Source organism: Adiantum capillus-veneris, chromosome 1, assembly GCF_014529385.1.
Source record: "Adiantum capillus-veneris isolate H3 chromosome 1, ASM1452938v2, whole genome shotgun sequence".
Taxonomy (NCBI): Eukaryota; Viridiplantae; Streptophyta; class Polypodiopsida; order Polypodiales; family Pteridaceae; genus Adiantum; species Adiantum capillus-veneris.
In genome coordinates, this window is record NC_140931.1 from 143,842,080 (window position 1) to 143,858,826 (window position 16,747).

At 44.5% G+C, this 16,747-nt stretch overlaps 1 protein-coding gene across 4 annotated transcripts in view; it reads left to right on the forward strand.

Annotated features, from left to right (window-relative positions):
- Positions 1–885: 885 nt before the first annotated feature.
- LOC147465721 (uncharacterized) overlaps positions 886–16,747 on the forward strand; it is a 29,822-nt gene continuing 13,960 nt past the window's right edge. For all 4 annotated transcript variants that reach the window (XR_015189400.1, XM_086521549.1, XM_086521560.1 and 1 more), the window contains exons 1-2: positions 886–1,240; positions 16,611–16,740. Coding sequence is in view for 3 of the 4 variants with exons in the window: in XM_086521549.1 (XP_086377675.1) it covers positions 1,187–1,240; positions 16,611–16,740 (184 nt within the window). In the remaining variant the exon portion in view is untranslated. The remainder of the gene's footprint in view (positions 1,241–16,610; positions 16,741–16,747) is intronic.

Genomic DNA, 16,747 nt, shown 5'->3' on the forward strand with positions numbered 1-16,747 from the left:
TTGCACAAGCGCGACTTCAACTCGACAACACTACAAGGTTCATTATCTGTATCGAGTACCCCATGACTATGCGTTTGCTTGGCGCAACACATAAATGCTACGGAGCATGGCATGGCTTCCGTTTCTTATAATTTTTGGAGAGACCACAGTGCTAGCTCTCCATCATACTTTTGTATGGCACCTCTGCATGACATGCACTGTATACTTTGCAGTTTCAGTCAGTGAAGTTTCATTGCAAGACGATATGTATAACTATTCACATTGCTTTTTTGTAGCTTGACTCAAACATTGTTCGTCGGCTTGCACAATTGGATGACATTTGTACACGATTATCAAGTCGGTAGTGTAGTTCATTTTTTATAGTCTGTTAATTGACTATGCTTGATTGAGAATAAGATGGGTGTCTCAAAGATGGTTCCACAATTTAGAGACTAAATGGTCGATATTACTAGGTTGAATGGTGCAATTTGCAAATAACTACCAAAGTAGGTTAAGTTGTAACCCTTTTGCCCGATTCAATTACCCTCTTTAGTAGCTCTTTGTCGTATTTGAAGCACTCTAGGACACAACTTGCTTCTTCCCAATGCTCATCAAGTCCCAAGCTGAGCTATTATTGATGCCTATCAATAGGTTCTACTCATTTGCTCGTGTCACCACAACAAAACCCAAGGCGACAACAATCACAACCAACTAACCAAGTAACTAGCTGCGCTCCAAAATCTGTCAGATTATGAACAACAAAGGCCCACCAAGCAAGCCTATTTTGGCATTTAAGTTGTTTTGAAAAGCTTTTTTATTTTTCCGAGATGGGGAGACCTAAACCTTAGCTATTGTAAAATATATAAGGTTGGCCACCCTCACACCCACAAACTTCTTTTGAATTCAAGGCATGCAAGCTTCTAAGGAAGGCAAGAGGCTTCTCCTTCCTGTTGAACGTAGGTTGCTGATTGCCGAATGCAACTCCGCACCCCCAACCACACACATCCACAGTCTTTATCTAGCGCGAGCGTCAATATACGTCAAATTCTCCGCTCCAGCGAATACTCTCTCGCTCTCTTTGTGTGTGTATAATGCAGTGCGTGCTCGGAGATATGGAGATTCGTGAGATGTGTATTACTCCATTCAAGTTTTTCTTCCACGCTTCTCTTGCTGCTCTCTAGATGCTGCTTCTCGTGTCAATCTCAAAATGGCGGCTGCGGAACCTTCACCAATGGTCCATGGTGGGTCCGGAATTATGCTGGTAAGCCTTTCATTTTTTTGTATGTGCATGCGTGTGGACACATGAAGCAATGGATACACAACTGCACAATGCACATGTCGACATCCCTGCTCCTTTGCACGTGCAAGTACCTAGCTACACTCACACACACTTGTGCGTGCATGTGGGGTGGAGAGAGAGAGAGAGAGAGAGAGAGAGAGAGAGAGAGAGAGAGAGAGAGAGAGAGAGAGAGAGAGATTTTTAAGGTCTTAAAGAGGCCAAAGCGAACTTGCCTTTGAGACAAAACCATATATAAGGTGTCGGTGTCATTCAGATGTCTGAAAAAGCTTTGTTGTGATGTAGTGATGTTAAAGATTGTGAATGGATGTGTGTGTCGTATACAATGAATAAAGTGGTGTGGAGAGTGCTCAAGGTTCATGAGGGTTGGATGGAGGTCTACTTACTATGGTGCTTAGTTAATATCTACATACCTCCGAGAGTACAGCCGGATGAAAATGCAAACCTAACCATTTCCATCTGTGGTGATTAGAGTTTTCTATTCATCATGGATATGATGGGATGTCCATTGGAGCAGACTTTCAATAGATACTTTTAGCTCCATCTATAGTTCAACAGTCACGACGTTATATTGGAGAATTGTTGCTTGGTTGCGGTGGTGGTATACAGCCTGTCAGCTAGACAGTTATTGAACTACCTCAAGGCTACCTTTCTTGACATTCGTATTCGAAGGATTGAGGATAGGCTGTTTTAGGATTTAGTTTGAGATATCGAACCATGCTGATTTTAAGTTTAGTTCGTGCATGGAATCCGCTTGATTTTGGCAGAGTTTATTTTATTCATACAGATGGAGACAAGGGATTGGTTTTACTAGTCTGGGCAAGGGTCTAGCTGTCATTGCTAGATTTCCATGCTTATGACTAGAGTTCTAGTCGCATATTTCAGAGGTTGATAGTGGTCTGAGTGTTTACGAGTGAGGGTGGAGTAATGTCCGAAGGTGTTTACACTCACGCTCTTCGATTGATTCTTCATCCCCCTCTTGTAAAGAATTAGATAGTTATATGTCAAGTTGCAAAGTTCTTGTGTGTGCATTCATATCACCCAACACAATAACCTCACCCTTGTCCTTGATCGACGAAAGGTTGATCTCTATCCAAATAGTGTAATAGACTTGGACATTCCAAGTGAAAGATCTACAGGAACACGTGAGAAAATTGTAAACAAGTGAACTGAACTTTAACAAGGAAGAGAGAGAGAAGGGGAGAGTCGACACGAAGTGGCAGAGTTCCGCTTCCAGATGCACTGACTCCAACTGATGCCCCTTCCATTATTTCCTTATTATTGCTTCACAAAGGTACAATGTCCGAGGGTCCTCTCTCTGCAGTGCTCCCAAGCTAATCTATTTGAGAGAGAGACCGTAGCTCTTTACTGAAAGGTATAAGGGCCCCCAAAAATACGGCACCCCCAAAAGTTATTACTCCCAAAAGCTATTGCTTGAAAACCTCTGCACCCAAAAGCTCTTGGCGCAAATCAAGGGCTTGTCCGTACATCTTTGCCACGTCAGCATTTTTCCGCAATTTCTGCCCAGTCCGTACAGTTCTGCCACATCAGCAGTTTCTACGAAATTTGTGGGTCCTGCTTTCTTTATAAGGCCTTAGGCCCCTTAGGCATTATGTGTAAGTTGGTTAGGGTTCAGTTATTAACCCTAACCCCTTCTAGTCCTCTCTGCTAGAATCTACAAGTTAGAGGCCATGCCAGGTCACAAAGTTGTGACATACCCCCCTCTTGAAAGAATTGTAATCACCCTTGATTTTGCCTGCAAAATTGACACAAGACAAAAACTAGCTCAGTAGACACCGACTCTAAGTACTCATGTTCTAGATTGCACAAATTCAACACTTGCACAAAGACGACAGTCCCTGAACATTCACATCATAAGCATACAAACAGTCTCTTAAGTCAATTTATTAGATGAAAGCCTCTTTTGTGTAGAAGCAAGACCTCAGCGTGGCCAACCCAAAAGCAAGATTGCCGCCAACTGTCCTGCTTTTGCTGCCGTAGACTGCGCCGTGTTTTACGGGCGTCCGTACAGATGACACGTGTCAGGCCCTACCGTACAGAACCTGCCACGTCAGAAGTTCAGGATTTCCTGCAGAGGGTGTACGGGCAGCCACGTCATCATTTTGTGACATACCCCTATAACCGGCCTGTACAACGTAGAGGGCGCTACTATTTCAATTACCTGTTAACTTTACACAGAGCACTGAGAAGGGAAGAGAACACAGTTGCGTCCAGCGACTAGAATGTCACTGCGCACACGAGACCGACACCCTGTAGGCCCCAAAGACTGGCGCCCCTTTCGGTATTTCTTTATTCAAATTAAGGTAGATGATCCGACCACTTAGCACAAGCTTTCACAAAGCTGTCCAAACCTGGCGAGGGCTGAAAACGCAGGTTTTCGACCTAATTTTGGCAGCATAACGGCGCAAAAACCCCTGTAGGTCAAAAGCACCTGTCTAGGACGGATTCCCTCGCTATCTGGAAGCTTTTTGGTGAGCTGTCACAGAATTTCAGCGGGCTGTAATTCCCTGTTTTTCACTGCCGGGTGCCCAAAAGCCTGTACACGCATCCCAAGGCTCTCACGAGGCTCCCCCGGTGTTTCCTTGCAGTTTAGGTGCGAAACCCTAAACCTGCAGAAAAACACAGCAAGCTGTAATTCACTGTTTCGGATCGTTTTTAGAGGAGCGACACGCCTATGCGTGCCCCAAGGGCTCCCGCATGCAATGGGACAGTTCCCCTGTGAATTGGACGAGTTTTCACGCGAGAAAACTCTCCGAACTCGCAATCTTTCGCGACGGAACTGTGCGTACCTGTGGGGGATTAGCAATTAGCTAATCCGGTTCCTGTTCAGAAGGCTCTTGCCTTGGCAAACGCGCATAAACCCCGAGAACTGTACATGTTCAACTGAGTAGCCCAACTAGTGGGGCATTACCATGTGTGCCAAAGGGGAGAGAGAGATGCACGAGAGCAAATCATCACGCTACATGAGACAGAGGAGAAGGCAAGCTTTCCATTAAAGCTGTAGACTTGCACCCACTACTCACACACACACTGTAGCTCACTTATGAGTCAAATCAGCCTCCTCTCTCAAATTGGGCTCCCCCTCTTCATGCTGGAAGTGGCAAAACTGCCTGGAGCCGCCATGTGTCCAGTTTGCCCCTTTTGAGTTAATTCTCTAGTTTCCACTGACTTATAAAGTTATAAGTGACTTTCCGAGTGGCCCAGACTTCATTTGGCGCACACAGGCTTCCATACTCATCAGAATTCAGTGCTAACTGGCTTGACCACTCCCAGACTGACCGACCCAGACTCCCGCTGTGAGAAACCTATTCGGCCGTAGCCGTTTCACACTGGCCATGCAATGTCCACTTGCACCTTTTCAAGGGTTCCGGGGAAAACAAGTAAAAATAAAATAAATAAAAATATCTAGTACTTATTTACGAAAGGCAACAGGAAAAATACACCTCCTGGTGACACACCCCACCCTTGAAATACTGCAAGCGACCTCGCTTGCATGCCAATAATACATGCAGTAACTCCTGATATCACATATATTCTATGATGGGAATCCAAGATATACATGCTTCCGGAAATGTAGCGTTGGACGATTAAACAATCCCACCAACCTGGCTACGACACATATATCAAGCATAGAAGTCTTCTAGTGTACTCTCAAGCACAAACTTCTCTAGCTAAATTCTGTATGGAAAGAGTAGATACAATTGCTTAACTACTCTCTTGAGCATCATGAACCATGCTCTTGCCTTGCTCCAAAAAGTCTACATCAAGTCACTGTGGGTTCCATCTGAAAGGCTTCAAGATACAATTGCAATAGCTGAGGTGAATCAACCAATTCAAACTCTTCCATCGATTTGGCATCCAACGATGGATAGTTCTTGAACTTCACCAAATAGCGTCTTGCAACCTTTCCTCTAACCTTTCTTTCTTTATGTGCCAATATCTGTTTAGGAACAAGGATTTCATCCAATTCTTCCACTTCGGGTTGTTCCTTATCAAGCATATTCTCTGGCACATTACCAACAAAGGGTCTTAGAAGGCTAACATGAAAAGCATTATGTATTTTCCAGCCTTCTGGTAGCTTTAACCTGAAAGCTACATCGCTGATCTTTTCTGAAATCTGAAAAGGACCATAATATCGCATACTGAGCTTAGGAAACAAGCGTTCCTTGCCTTTCCTTTTCCTTAACCTGGCCTTTTCAAAGCGCAAAAGCACCCAATCACCAAGTGAAAATACAAGTTCACGACGGTGACGATCAGCAGCTTTCTTTTGCTTAGCCTGAGTCTCTCAAGAGCAATCTTTATCTTCCTGTATGTTTCATCCATATCTTGCACATACTTGTCTGCCTCAAAAATCTTGTCCTTAGTCTGCAAAATGGGCGGGACTTTCTTCCCTCCTTCCACTATCTCAAATGGTGCCTTACCTGTTGACGTATGCACAGTGTTATTGTAAGCATATTCAACCAATGGAAGGTGGTGTTCCCAAGTTGCCTTGTGCTCTGACACATAACGTTTGAGCAGGTCCAAAACAGTAGAATTTGCCTCTTCTGACTGTCCATCAGTTTGCGGATGAAAGGAAGAAGAGAACTTTAGCGTAGTGCCCATGTTCTCAAACAATGCCTTCCAGAAAAGACTCATCATATGTGGATCCCTGTCACTGACAATTGACTGAGGCATTCCGTGATATTTAAAGATATTGCTCATAAATATCTTGACCATGTGTTCTGGATTTATCTTCTTCCTCACAGGAATGAAATGGGCCTGCTTACTGAACCTACAAATGATAGTCCAAATCCCATCATTGCCTGTTTGCGTCCTTGGAAGATCAAAGATAAAGTCCATTGCTATGCTTTCCCATGGCCTATCTGGGATCGGCAATGGCTGCAACAATCCCGGTTGCTTTTGTCTGTCAAATTGGCATACTAAGCATGATCTTACAAATGTGTCAACATCTTGACGCAAAGCTGGCGAATAGAAGAATGCCTCAACCCCTTTCACTGTTGCATCAATTCCACGATGCCCAGCATAAGGTGGAGCATGACTTTCCATCAAAATCTTTGGCCGTAACTGTTTAGTAACGCATAACTTTCCATGCATCATGAGAAAGTCATTCTTAAGCATATAGTGCTCATGATGTTGCCCATCAACAAGCTGGTCATAGATCCTTGCAAAATCTGAATCTTTAGCATATTGTGTCTTCATTTTGTCTAGTTCACAATGGTACGGAATTGACACTGCTGAAATTTGGGGCTTTCGTGACAACGCATCAGCCACCACATTCTTTTTCCCTTGCACATGCACAATCTGAAAATGGAACATTGACAAGATGTTTGCCCATCACATGTGCTTCTCAGACAACTTCGTCTGTGTGAGAAAATATCGCAAGGTTTGATGATCCGTTTGGACAACAAAATCAGCCCCTAGCAGATAGTGTTTCCAACTAGTGAGAGCATGAATTACTGCCAGCAATTCTTTCTCATAGACTTGCAAGTTTCTTTCAGTCTTCAAAAGAATTCTGCTCTCATATGTGACTACTCGGCCATTCTGCATTAGAACTGCACCAAGACTATGGCCACACGCATCACACTGAACCACAAAAGGTTTTGAAAGATCTGGCAAAATGATTACCGGATCTGATGTCAGCTTCTCTTTCAAGTGTTTGAACGCTAAAATTTCCTTGGCTGTCCACTTGAAAGTAACTCCTTTTCCTTGTAGTGCATGGAGTGGAGAAGCAATCTCAGCAAAATTTCGGATGAACCTCCTGTAGTAGGAACATAAGCCTAGAAAGCTTCGAATGTCATGTACGGACTTCAAGTCTGGCCATGATCTAATTGCTTCCACTTTAGTGGGATCCATGCGTACCCCATCCTTTGAAACAATGTGCCCAAGGAAGTGAATTTCTTGCAAAAAGAATTCACTCTTCTTCGCATTAATGAGTAGCCTGTTCTTACGTAACTCATTGAAAAATGTAGTCAAGTGATCCCTATGCTCCTCTTCGGACTTCGAATAGACAATCATGTCATCAAAGAAGGTACCCACGAAGTTTCTATGTGGTCTAAAAATTCTGTCCATCATTCTATTAAACGTGGCAGGAGCATTTGTGAGACCAAATGGCATGACAAGAAACTCTTTCTCATAAATCTGTGCTGTCAATTCTGGCCTTGAGAACAATCGGCTCTCGTGAGTAATGACATGGCCTTCTTGCATTAAGACCGCACCCAAACTACGACCACAAGCATCACAATATACTTCAAATGACTTCTGCAAGTTCGGCAAAGTCAAAACTGGTCCCGTAGTCAATTTCTCTTTCAAAGTTTGAAAGGGTCACCTCTGTGGGTCCCCCCAAGAAGAAGGGGCTCCTTTCTGTGTCAAGATATGCAAAGGGGAAGCAACCTCTGCAAATTTTCGAATGAACCGCTTGTAGTACGTACACAATCCCAAGAAGCTTCTAACTTCATGGACATTCTTCAAATGGGGCCAATCACAGATAGTCTCTATCTTGGCCGGATCCATCTGCACTCTTGTGGTTGACACAATGTGTCCCAAAAAGTGTATCTCTGGTAGGAAAAATTCACTTTTCTTCGCATTAATCACTAACTTGTGATCTCGTAATGCCTGAAAGACATGAAGCAGATGATCTCTATGTTTTGCCTCATCCTTGAAGAAAACAACGATATCATCAAAGAAAGTGCCAACAAATAGCGTGTACTCTCGGAAAATCCTGTCCATCATCCGGTTAAATGTCGTTGGAGCATTGGTTAAGCCAAAAGGCATCACCAAAAACTTAAATAACCCAAAAGTCGTCCGAAAGGCTGTCTTGTAGACGTCTCCCGGCACGATTCGGATCTCTCTTCAAATCAATCCTGCTAAAGCACGAGGATCCCTGTAATCTGTCGAGTATATCATGGATCCTAGGAATGAGAAATCTGTTCTTGATGGTGATTTTGTCGAGAGCTCTATAATCGATGCACATTCTCCAAGATACGGCCGTCTTTCTTCAAAACCAACAACACTGGAGAGCAATACGGTGAAGTACTAGGCTGGACAAGACCCTTTTCCAAGAGATCTTTCACTTGGTTCATAATCTCTTCGTTCTGGGCTCGGCTCACACGGTAAGGTGGTTGGTTCGGTAGTGTGCTTCCAGGTATCAGATCAATGGTATGATCTTCAGGACGAGCGGGTGGTAACTCGTTTGGCAGGCCCTCTGAAAAGCAATTGGCATGAGAGTGGAGAAACTCTTGGCGTTCTTTATCAAGTTCAGACATATTTGTCCTATCTTCATCACTCAACTCTTTCAAAAAGATCGAGTAAACAAACAGACTAAATTTCATTAACTTTGAAATGGTCTTTCACTTTGCTCCAAGCTCGACAAAGTTCTGTACTCTCATCCAACGTGCTGGGATCGGTACCCACGCAATCTGGAACCTGTCGTGTTTTCATCTTGCCTTTTCTTCCATGCTCCTGAGCTGCTCTCGAACTCTCAGGCCTTTCGTCGTCCTTGTCGTTCTGTTCTTTCTGTGCCTTTTTAGGGCACTTCGCGGAGATATGTCCAGTTTCCCCGCATCCAAAGCACTTCCCTTCCCTGATGTAGCGAGCTCTCTCCTGAGGAGTGAGCTTGGGTCGTGCATCCTTCTTTTCTGGGTTGCTCTTCCTCTTTCTACTTTCATTTGTCGAAGTCCGTTCGGCTCTTTGTGTCATGATCTCATCGGTGGGGTAGGTCGAAGTGCTTAGTGAATGGCAAAACCCTGTTTCGCATGACTCATCAACTCCTGAATGGAAGCTGACTTTTGTTCCAAGCAGTGATCTCGGATCTCTGTAGGTAGACCCAAGGTAAACCGCTCAATTTGTTCCTTGAACGAGATCTTCTTTAATGAAGAGGCGGGTAGAAAAGAGCTCCAGAATCTCTCAATAAGCGTCCACTATATCCTTCTTGGTCATCCGAAGATGGTTCCAAGCAGTTCGTATATCGCGTTCATACTCTCGAGTCAGCCAAGAAGAAATAAAAAGCCTCTTGAATTTCAGCCATTTAACTTGCGGTCTTGTTTAATAGAAGCGTGGACCACCATGTTCGAGCATTCCCCTTAAAGTAAGAGGCAGCTCTTCGAATCTTAGAGTGCTCTGAGTAACGCCCTTCCGCGAAAGCGATGTCAAAGTGTTGTACAAAAGACAAAGCCTTCAAAGCATCTCTATAACCAGAAAACGTGTCAAATTTAATTGACTGTCCACCTTCCTTAAACTCTCGGACTTCTTGCTTTTATCTTCGAGAAAGTCATACTGGTTGGCTTTGTAAAAATTCTTCTTCTTTGCATAAAAGTTGCTGTCATCAGAGTCTGAACTGTCTGTAGACGAGTCCTCTGTAGAACTGTCACTCACGGGGCAAGATTTAGACTTCTTTGCCTTTTTCTTGCCCTTTCCGAAGCGTTTCTTTTTGCTTCGCTTTTTTCCTTTTCTGTCTTCTTCGCTCGAGTCAGATGAACTAGAAGAAGAAGAAGAAGAAGAAGAAGAAGAAGAGCTGGGTACTCCTTCAAATCAAACACGCTTCTTCTGCTTTCTTGCCTTTTCAAATGTAGACTGACGACTCAAATAACCCGGGAAGTCAATGGCTTTCTTCTGCTTTTTAGCTTTGTTCTGCGCGTCAAAAAGCTGAGCAATTCGTGCATCAACCACCTCCTCTAATACTTTCTCTGTATACTTCTTGGGAGTAGGAGGTTTCTTGAGAGCGTGTTTTTGGGGTGGTTTTGTGGTCTTCTACCACTACGTGTGCACCTCCTCAAAAGAAGTCTTGCTCATATATTTTGCCAATTTTGGGTCCTTGGCAAAATTAAGCATCATCTTTGTTGCATCGCCGATCAATTGTCGACGCTCCATCTCTTGACGCTCCGCCTGAGTAGGCCAAGGCGGGCCATACTTCTCGCGTGAATCTTCATCGTGATTCCTTCCGGCATCTCTGGATGCAGAGGGAGTCGACTGATCTTTGCCTGAAGCCATAGGTGCCGCGGAAAAAAAATTAGGAATCGGATTTCCCGTAGAAGAGAAATCGTCCGTGCTCTGATACCACTGTAACAGACTTGGACACTCCAAGTCGAGAATCTACCGCGACAACACAAATAAACACTTCAAAACAGTTCACAGCTCACAATTGAATCGACACTGGTTCGACGGAGTTCCGTGCCTAGAGATATTGGCCCCAAAGACTGGCGCCTCTTTCGGTATTTCTTTTTGCATTAATCTGTGTGCAAAGTACAAGAGTTCGGGCACGCTCTCACACTCAGACTCTGCGTCCAAATGTTCTCAGTTATGATGCCCTACGTGCTTATTTAAAGAATACAAAGGTATGCTAAAAGCAGAGCCCAAAAGCTGAAAATCAAAAGCCCAAAAGCTTCCTGCTTTTCACAGTCTCTCTCTCTCACAAGCTCTCTCTTGAGCCAATAGAAAGAGTTTCTCTCTCTCTCTCTCTCTCTCTCTCTCTCTCTCTTAATGAAACAAAGCAATTTTAAAAGGTTCTCTCTCTTGTCAAATTGCGTAGCAAAAAGCAAGTCCTTAGCGTGGCCAACCCAAAAGCAAGACTGCCCCAACTGCCTTGCTTTTGCTGCCGCAGACTGCTCCGCGTTTTACGGGCGTTCGTACAGATGATACGTGTCAGGCCCTGTCGTACAGAACCTGCAGAACCTGCCACGTCAGTAGTTTGGGATTTTTTGCAGAGGGTGTACGGGCAGCCACGTCATCATTTTGTGACATATTTACTCCTGGAACCTCCAAGCGATGCAGGTTGTAGTCTCACGAGTATTTAGTTGTAAAAGTTGTCACCAAGAGGTGTATTTTTCCTGTTGCCTTTCATAAATAAGTACTAGATATTTTTATTTATTTGTATTTCTACTTGTTTTCCCCGGAACCCTTGAAAAGGTGCAAGTGGACATTGCATGGCCAATGTGAAACAGTTGTGGCCGAATAGGTTTCTCACATCGGGAGTCTTGGTCGGTCGGTCTGGGATTGGTCGGGCCAGTTAGCACTGAATTTTGATGAGCATGGAAGCCTGTGTGCGCCAAATGAAGTCTGGGCCACTCGGAAAGTCACTTATAACTGTATAAGTCAGTGGGAACTAGAGAATTAACTCAAAAGGGACAACTGGACACATGGCGGCTCCTGGTGAAATTTTCCACTTCCATCAGCAAGAGGGGGCGCCCAATTTGAGAGAGGAGGTTGATTTGACCGATAAGTGACCTACAGTGTGTGTGTGAGTAGTGGGTGCAGGTCTACAACTTTAATGTAAAGCTTGCCTTCTCCTCTTTCTCATGTAGCGCGATGATTTGCTCTCGTGCATCTCTCTCTCTCCCTTTGGCACATATGGTAATGCCCCACTAGTTGGGCTACTCAGATGAACATGTACAGTTATGGGGTTTTATGCACGTTTGCCAAGGCAAGAGCCTTCTGAACAGGAACCGGATTAGCTAATTGCTAATCCCCCACAGGTACGCACAGTTCCAACGCGAAAGACTACGAGTTTGGCGAGTTTTCTCGCGAGAAAACTCATCCAATTCACAGGGGAACTGTCCCATTGTGTGCGGGAGCCCTTGGGACACGCGTAGGTGTGTTCGCTCCGCTAACAACGATCTGAAACAGGGAATTACAGCCTGCTGTGTTTGTTTGCAGGTTTAGGGTTTCGCAGCTAAACTGTAAGGGAACACCAGGAGAGCCTCGTGAGAGCCTTGGGATGCGTGTACAAGCTTTTGGACACCCGACAATGAAAAACAGAGAATTGCAGCCCGCTGAATTTCTATGACAGCTCACTAGAAAGCTTCCAGATAGCAAGGGAATCTGCCCTAGATAGGTACTTTTGACCTATAGGGGTTTTTGCACCGTTATGCTGTCGAAATCATGTCGGAAACTTGCGTTTTCAGCCCTCGCCAGGTTTGGACAGCTTTGTGAAAGCTTGTACTAAGTGGTCGGATCGTCTACCTTAAATTGAATAAAGAAATACCGAAAGAGGCGCTAGTTTTTGGGGCCTATGTTGGAATTAGGGTTGAAGAGAAACACACACATCTTGGAGAAGACGAAGGAAGCTCAAGGCACACAATAGAGAGTATATTACTTAGTGTGCAAAATGGAAAGATGGATAGCCCTAGAGTGATGGGCACACAATAGAGAGTATATTACTTAGTGTGCAAAATGGAAAGATGGATAGCCCTAGAGTGATGGGCGTATATACAATGCTCGGGGGAAAAAACCTCCTAAAGAGGGAAAAAATGCCCCGGCGGTCCTAGTGTGTTCACACACATCATTACCACATGTATATGGTAACAAATCCCCCTTGGAGTGATGCGGTGAACGAGAGCTGGCACATGAGTAAAGGGAAGTGCCATGCCCTGAGGACATGATTAGTCCACAAAGGGAAGTAAGCCCAAAGCTTTGCGGAAAGCTTCAAGCTTCTCACGAGACAATGCCTTTGTGAAAAGATCTGCAAGGTTTTCATGTGTTGGCACATAAGCCAAGCTGATCTCTCCTGCTGAGAGCCTCTCCCTGACATAGTGGTAATGCACCTCAATGTGCTTTGTGCGAGCATGAAAAACTGGGTACCTCACAACTGCCAATGCGCTCTGACTGTCAGTGTAGATAGTGTTGGCAGTGTCCTATCCAACACCCAAATCAGCGATAAGGCGTCTTGAGCCATACACACTAAACCGTAGTTGTGAAGACTGCCCTGTACTCAGCCTCACAACTCGAAGTGGCCACAGTAGGTTGCTTCTTGCTCAACCATGATATACATGAATTGCCAAGCATGAAACAAAAACCACTTGTGGACACTCGCGTGTCAAAACAACCAGCCTAATCTGAGTCCGAAAAAGCATGTAAGTCTGGCGGCAATTGTTAGGTGCAGCGGAATGATTGTTTGCGCTTTGCTCAAGATGAGTGCTCCGAACTGTGCTCAAGGTTCCTTTTAGTTCTTATGGAAGGGAGAACCTTCCGTTCTTAATGGGAAGTGCTATGATCACAAACAAAGTGAATGGACACCGTGCGTGCAAATGAATGAGACTGAGAGATAGAGAGAGAAGAGAGATACGACACCAGAGACGTAAAACCCTCCTCCGAAGGCCCCACTCTCGTCGGCAAGAGTGGTCTACTTATGATTGCACAATCTGGTACAAATGGTATGCATGAGACTGATGCAAGTCTAGGCTATGTCGACGATGACGACGGTGATGACGAAGTCGACCTAAGGGCTGAAATTTGCAATCTTTCTACTGCTGTCCAAAAACTCTATGGGTTGAAATCTGCAAATGTTGTTTCTGCTGAATTCTGACTCTATGTCGATGACGACGATGCGACGAAGACGCGCTGAAAATGCAGATGCTGAAATCTGCGTTTTCCAGGCTGAAACTGTAAACCTTGTGGAAACTGACCGTGCGGCGAGGAACTGTTGCGGGAAGGTGAGATCTGCGAGGTTTGGGACTTGATCTGCGGGTACTAACTGCTGAAAACTGAAAACGCTGAGGTTCCTTTGACTTTCCGTCGCGATGAATCTGCAAAACGCTGAGGTTGCTGGCAGATGCAAAAACGCTAGGCTGATTTGCTGTAGCCTTGTCGCCGTGGCTCTGCAATTGCAAAACGCTGGCTAATCTGTGGTGTCTTGTCCAAAAACGCTAGCCAAGTTGTTGTGGAGCAAAAACGCTAGAAGCCTTTGGGGTCCCGCTGAGAAGGTGCCTGTTGAGCGGTGCTCCTGCTGCCTCTTGTGCCAAATAGTGCTAGCTCTAGTTTTCTTATATACAAACTTAGCAAAATTGCCCTACCTACTTTTGTTGGGAAGTCACTTAAAAATAATAAGTGAAAAATATCAAAAATAGGGAAAATAGGCTAAATGCACTGGAAAATTCCCCTGACTGAATCTGATGGATTCTGAAGGGAATATTGATGATCATGTTGTGTGCAACCAGAGGATATGCATGTATACCAAGTGACTGGGCATGCATGGTCTATGAATACTCTCCCTTCCATAAGAACAAAAGGAGCCTTGAACACAGTTCGGAGCACTCATCTTGAGCAAAGCGCAAACATTCATTCCGCTGCACCTAACACACACACTCACACAAACTCATGTGTGAAGTAAAGAAGACTATCTTCTTCTTAAGCTTTAATGGAAAGCTCATCATCTAGTCCAAGCTTGTGAGAAGGGAGGCCTACACCAACAACTCTTGGCTTTGTGATGCAAATCCAACCAAGAGCCAAGCTCCAATGCATGCTCATCTCCTCTATCATGCTAATTACTAAGCTATGCTAAGCTATTAAGAGTGATTATGTGAGGAAAAATACTTCTTTCTCATAAGAATACTTCTTCTTCCTCTCGATCTATTCATACCCCGCTAGCTCTCACCATCTTCGAAGGTGTGTGAGGTCTTGGGTCTGAGACCGTGAGGGAATTGATGTTGTGTTTTCAAGTGTAAGCTTGGTGCTTGAAGCTTCCATCTTCATTGCACCAGCAAGTTATTGAAGGAACACAAAGTATTGTATTGTAAAATGTCTCCCTTGATGGGGGAAACATATAATACAAAGCCTTTTGGAGGGGGGACCGGCTCCATGTAAATCCGGTCCTCAACTGTTGTCAATAGCTTAATTTCTCTCTCTTTTTGAAGTATTGTTTATGCTTATCTAACTAGGTGTTATGCTTTTGTTGCTCTCTCCATCAGCACTCTTGCTATGCTCATTAGGAATCTATTCTTAATGAAATGCTCACTATGTCTATGTTATTTTCCGCTACACACAAGTTACTAGACCATTAAATGTTACAGATAGTTAGGGACTCCCTAGCCCTAATCCTAGCCAACTTGTAGATCCAGGCCGAGGGGCCTAAACCCTAGCAGAAGCAGAAGAAGATGAAGTCCTTACCAACTTACAGATTCTCGTCGAGTGGCCTATTATTAAAATAGGGTTAGGACCAAAATCTTAACCCCCAATAACTTATGGGACCCGTCGATGGGGCCTAAAAGTAAAGCGCGCACACATACACACACAATTTAAATTGCGTAGAAGGATGATGATGTGGTAGCTGTACGAATGCCCGCATTTGTGTTGAATTGATGGCATGACAGCTGTATGGATTTTCATGATTTGTGTTGGCTGCCTTGGGCGTTAGCTTTTGGGACGAGATGCTCTTTGACTTGAAGCTTTTCATGTAAACTGCTTTTGGATGGCCATGGGCCTTCAATTATGTACAAGAGCTCTCTCTAGGACATTACCCGCGGGGAATGTAGAGTAGTCCCGCCAGTGTTGTACCATGTTAAAGCAATATAAAGAAATACCGAAAGAGGCACCACAGTTGTACGAATTTTCATGAGTTGTGTTGGCTACCTTGGGCGCTAGCTTTTGGGACCAGATGCTTTTAGACTAGATGGCATGACAGCTGTACGGATTTTCATGATTTGTGCTGGCTGCCTTGGGCGCTAGCTTTTGGGACCAGATGCTTTTAGACCTAAAGCTTTTCATGTAAATAGCTTTTGGATGGCCGCAAAGGAATGACCAAATCTGTAGGGCCACACTAGGATCGAGGAAGGAGAGAACATGTAGATAGTAGTAGTCCACACTCCAACAAAACCTCCTCGCACTGTTGTGATTGTCAGCTAAGCATCTGGCACAACAAGCTCTACCTTTAAACCTCATCCAAGACGGTCGGATGATCAAACAAGAAGTGGTTTTGGAGATAAAAGAATCCCCCTTTGCTTGTCAAAACCAACTCCAACACATGCACTAAAACATACACCTGAATTGACACATACCGGATGAACAAGAGTCACCTGAAGCCGGAAATGGAACTTGCATCCTTAAATGACAAGGAGAATCAAAAGAGCATCCTCTGCTTCAAGAAGGAAAGAGATCCCCCTCTTTCATCCATAATCCACAATTTGGTACAAAAGTGCAACCGAATCATCAACCTGCTAACCATCCGATAGGTAGCTCCGTCGACAATTCCAAGAAAGACGTGCATTTGCAAAAGGCACAACAAATCTGTCGATCCATCTCCTTGATGAAAACACAACCATAGAAACCTGCTCCAGAAGTATTGAAGAAGATCCTACTGTTGTCCAAACATCTCTCTCTGAAGAAGCAGCTGGAAATGAATAGCAACGGAAGATGCAATGAAGACAAGAACCGGCTCGTGATCCGGTGGACACCTCGACTCCGATCTAGAACACTTGCAACGCATTGGAGAGAGATCACTGAGGTAGAAAGAGATAGGACATCTGAGAGAGAGAGAGAGAGAGAGAGAGAGAGAGAGAGAGAGAGAGAGAGAGAGATTAATTCATGCACTTGCTGCTGTAACCAACAGCCCATGCTCCAAAAGGTTGGAGTTGATGCATGGCTACGAGCCCATGGAAAAACTGTGCGGCCAGAGCTAACAAAGAAGCAGAAGCAAGAGTTGAAGGAATGTTTTGACCTAATTGATGCAGATGGATCTGGTAAGCA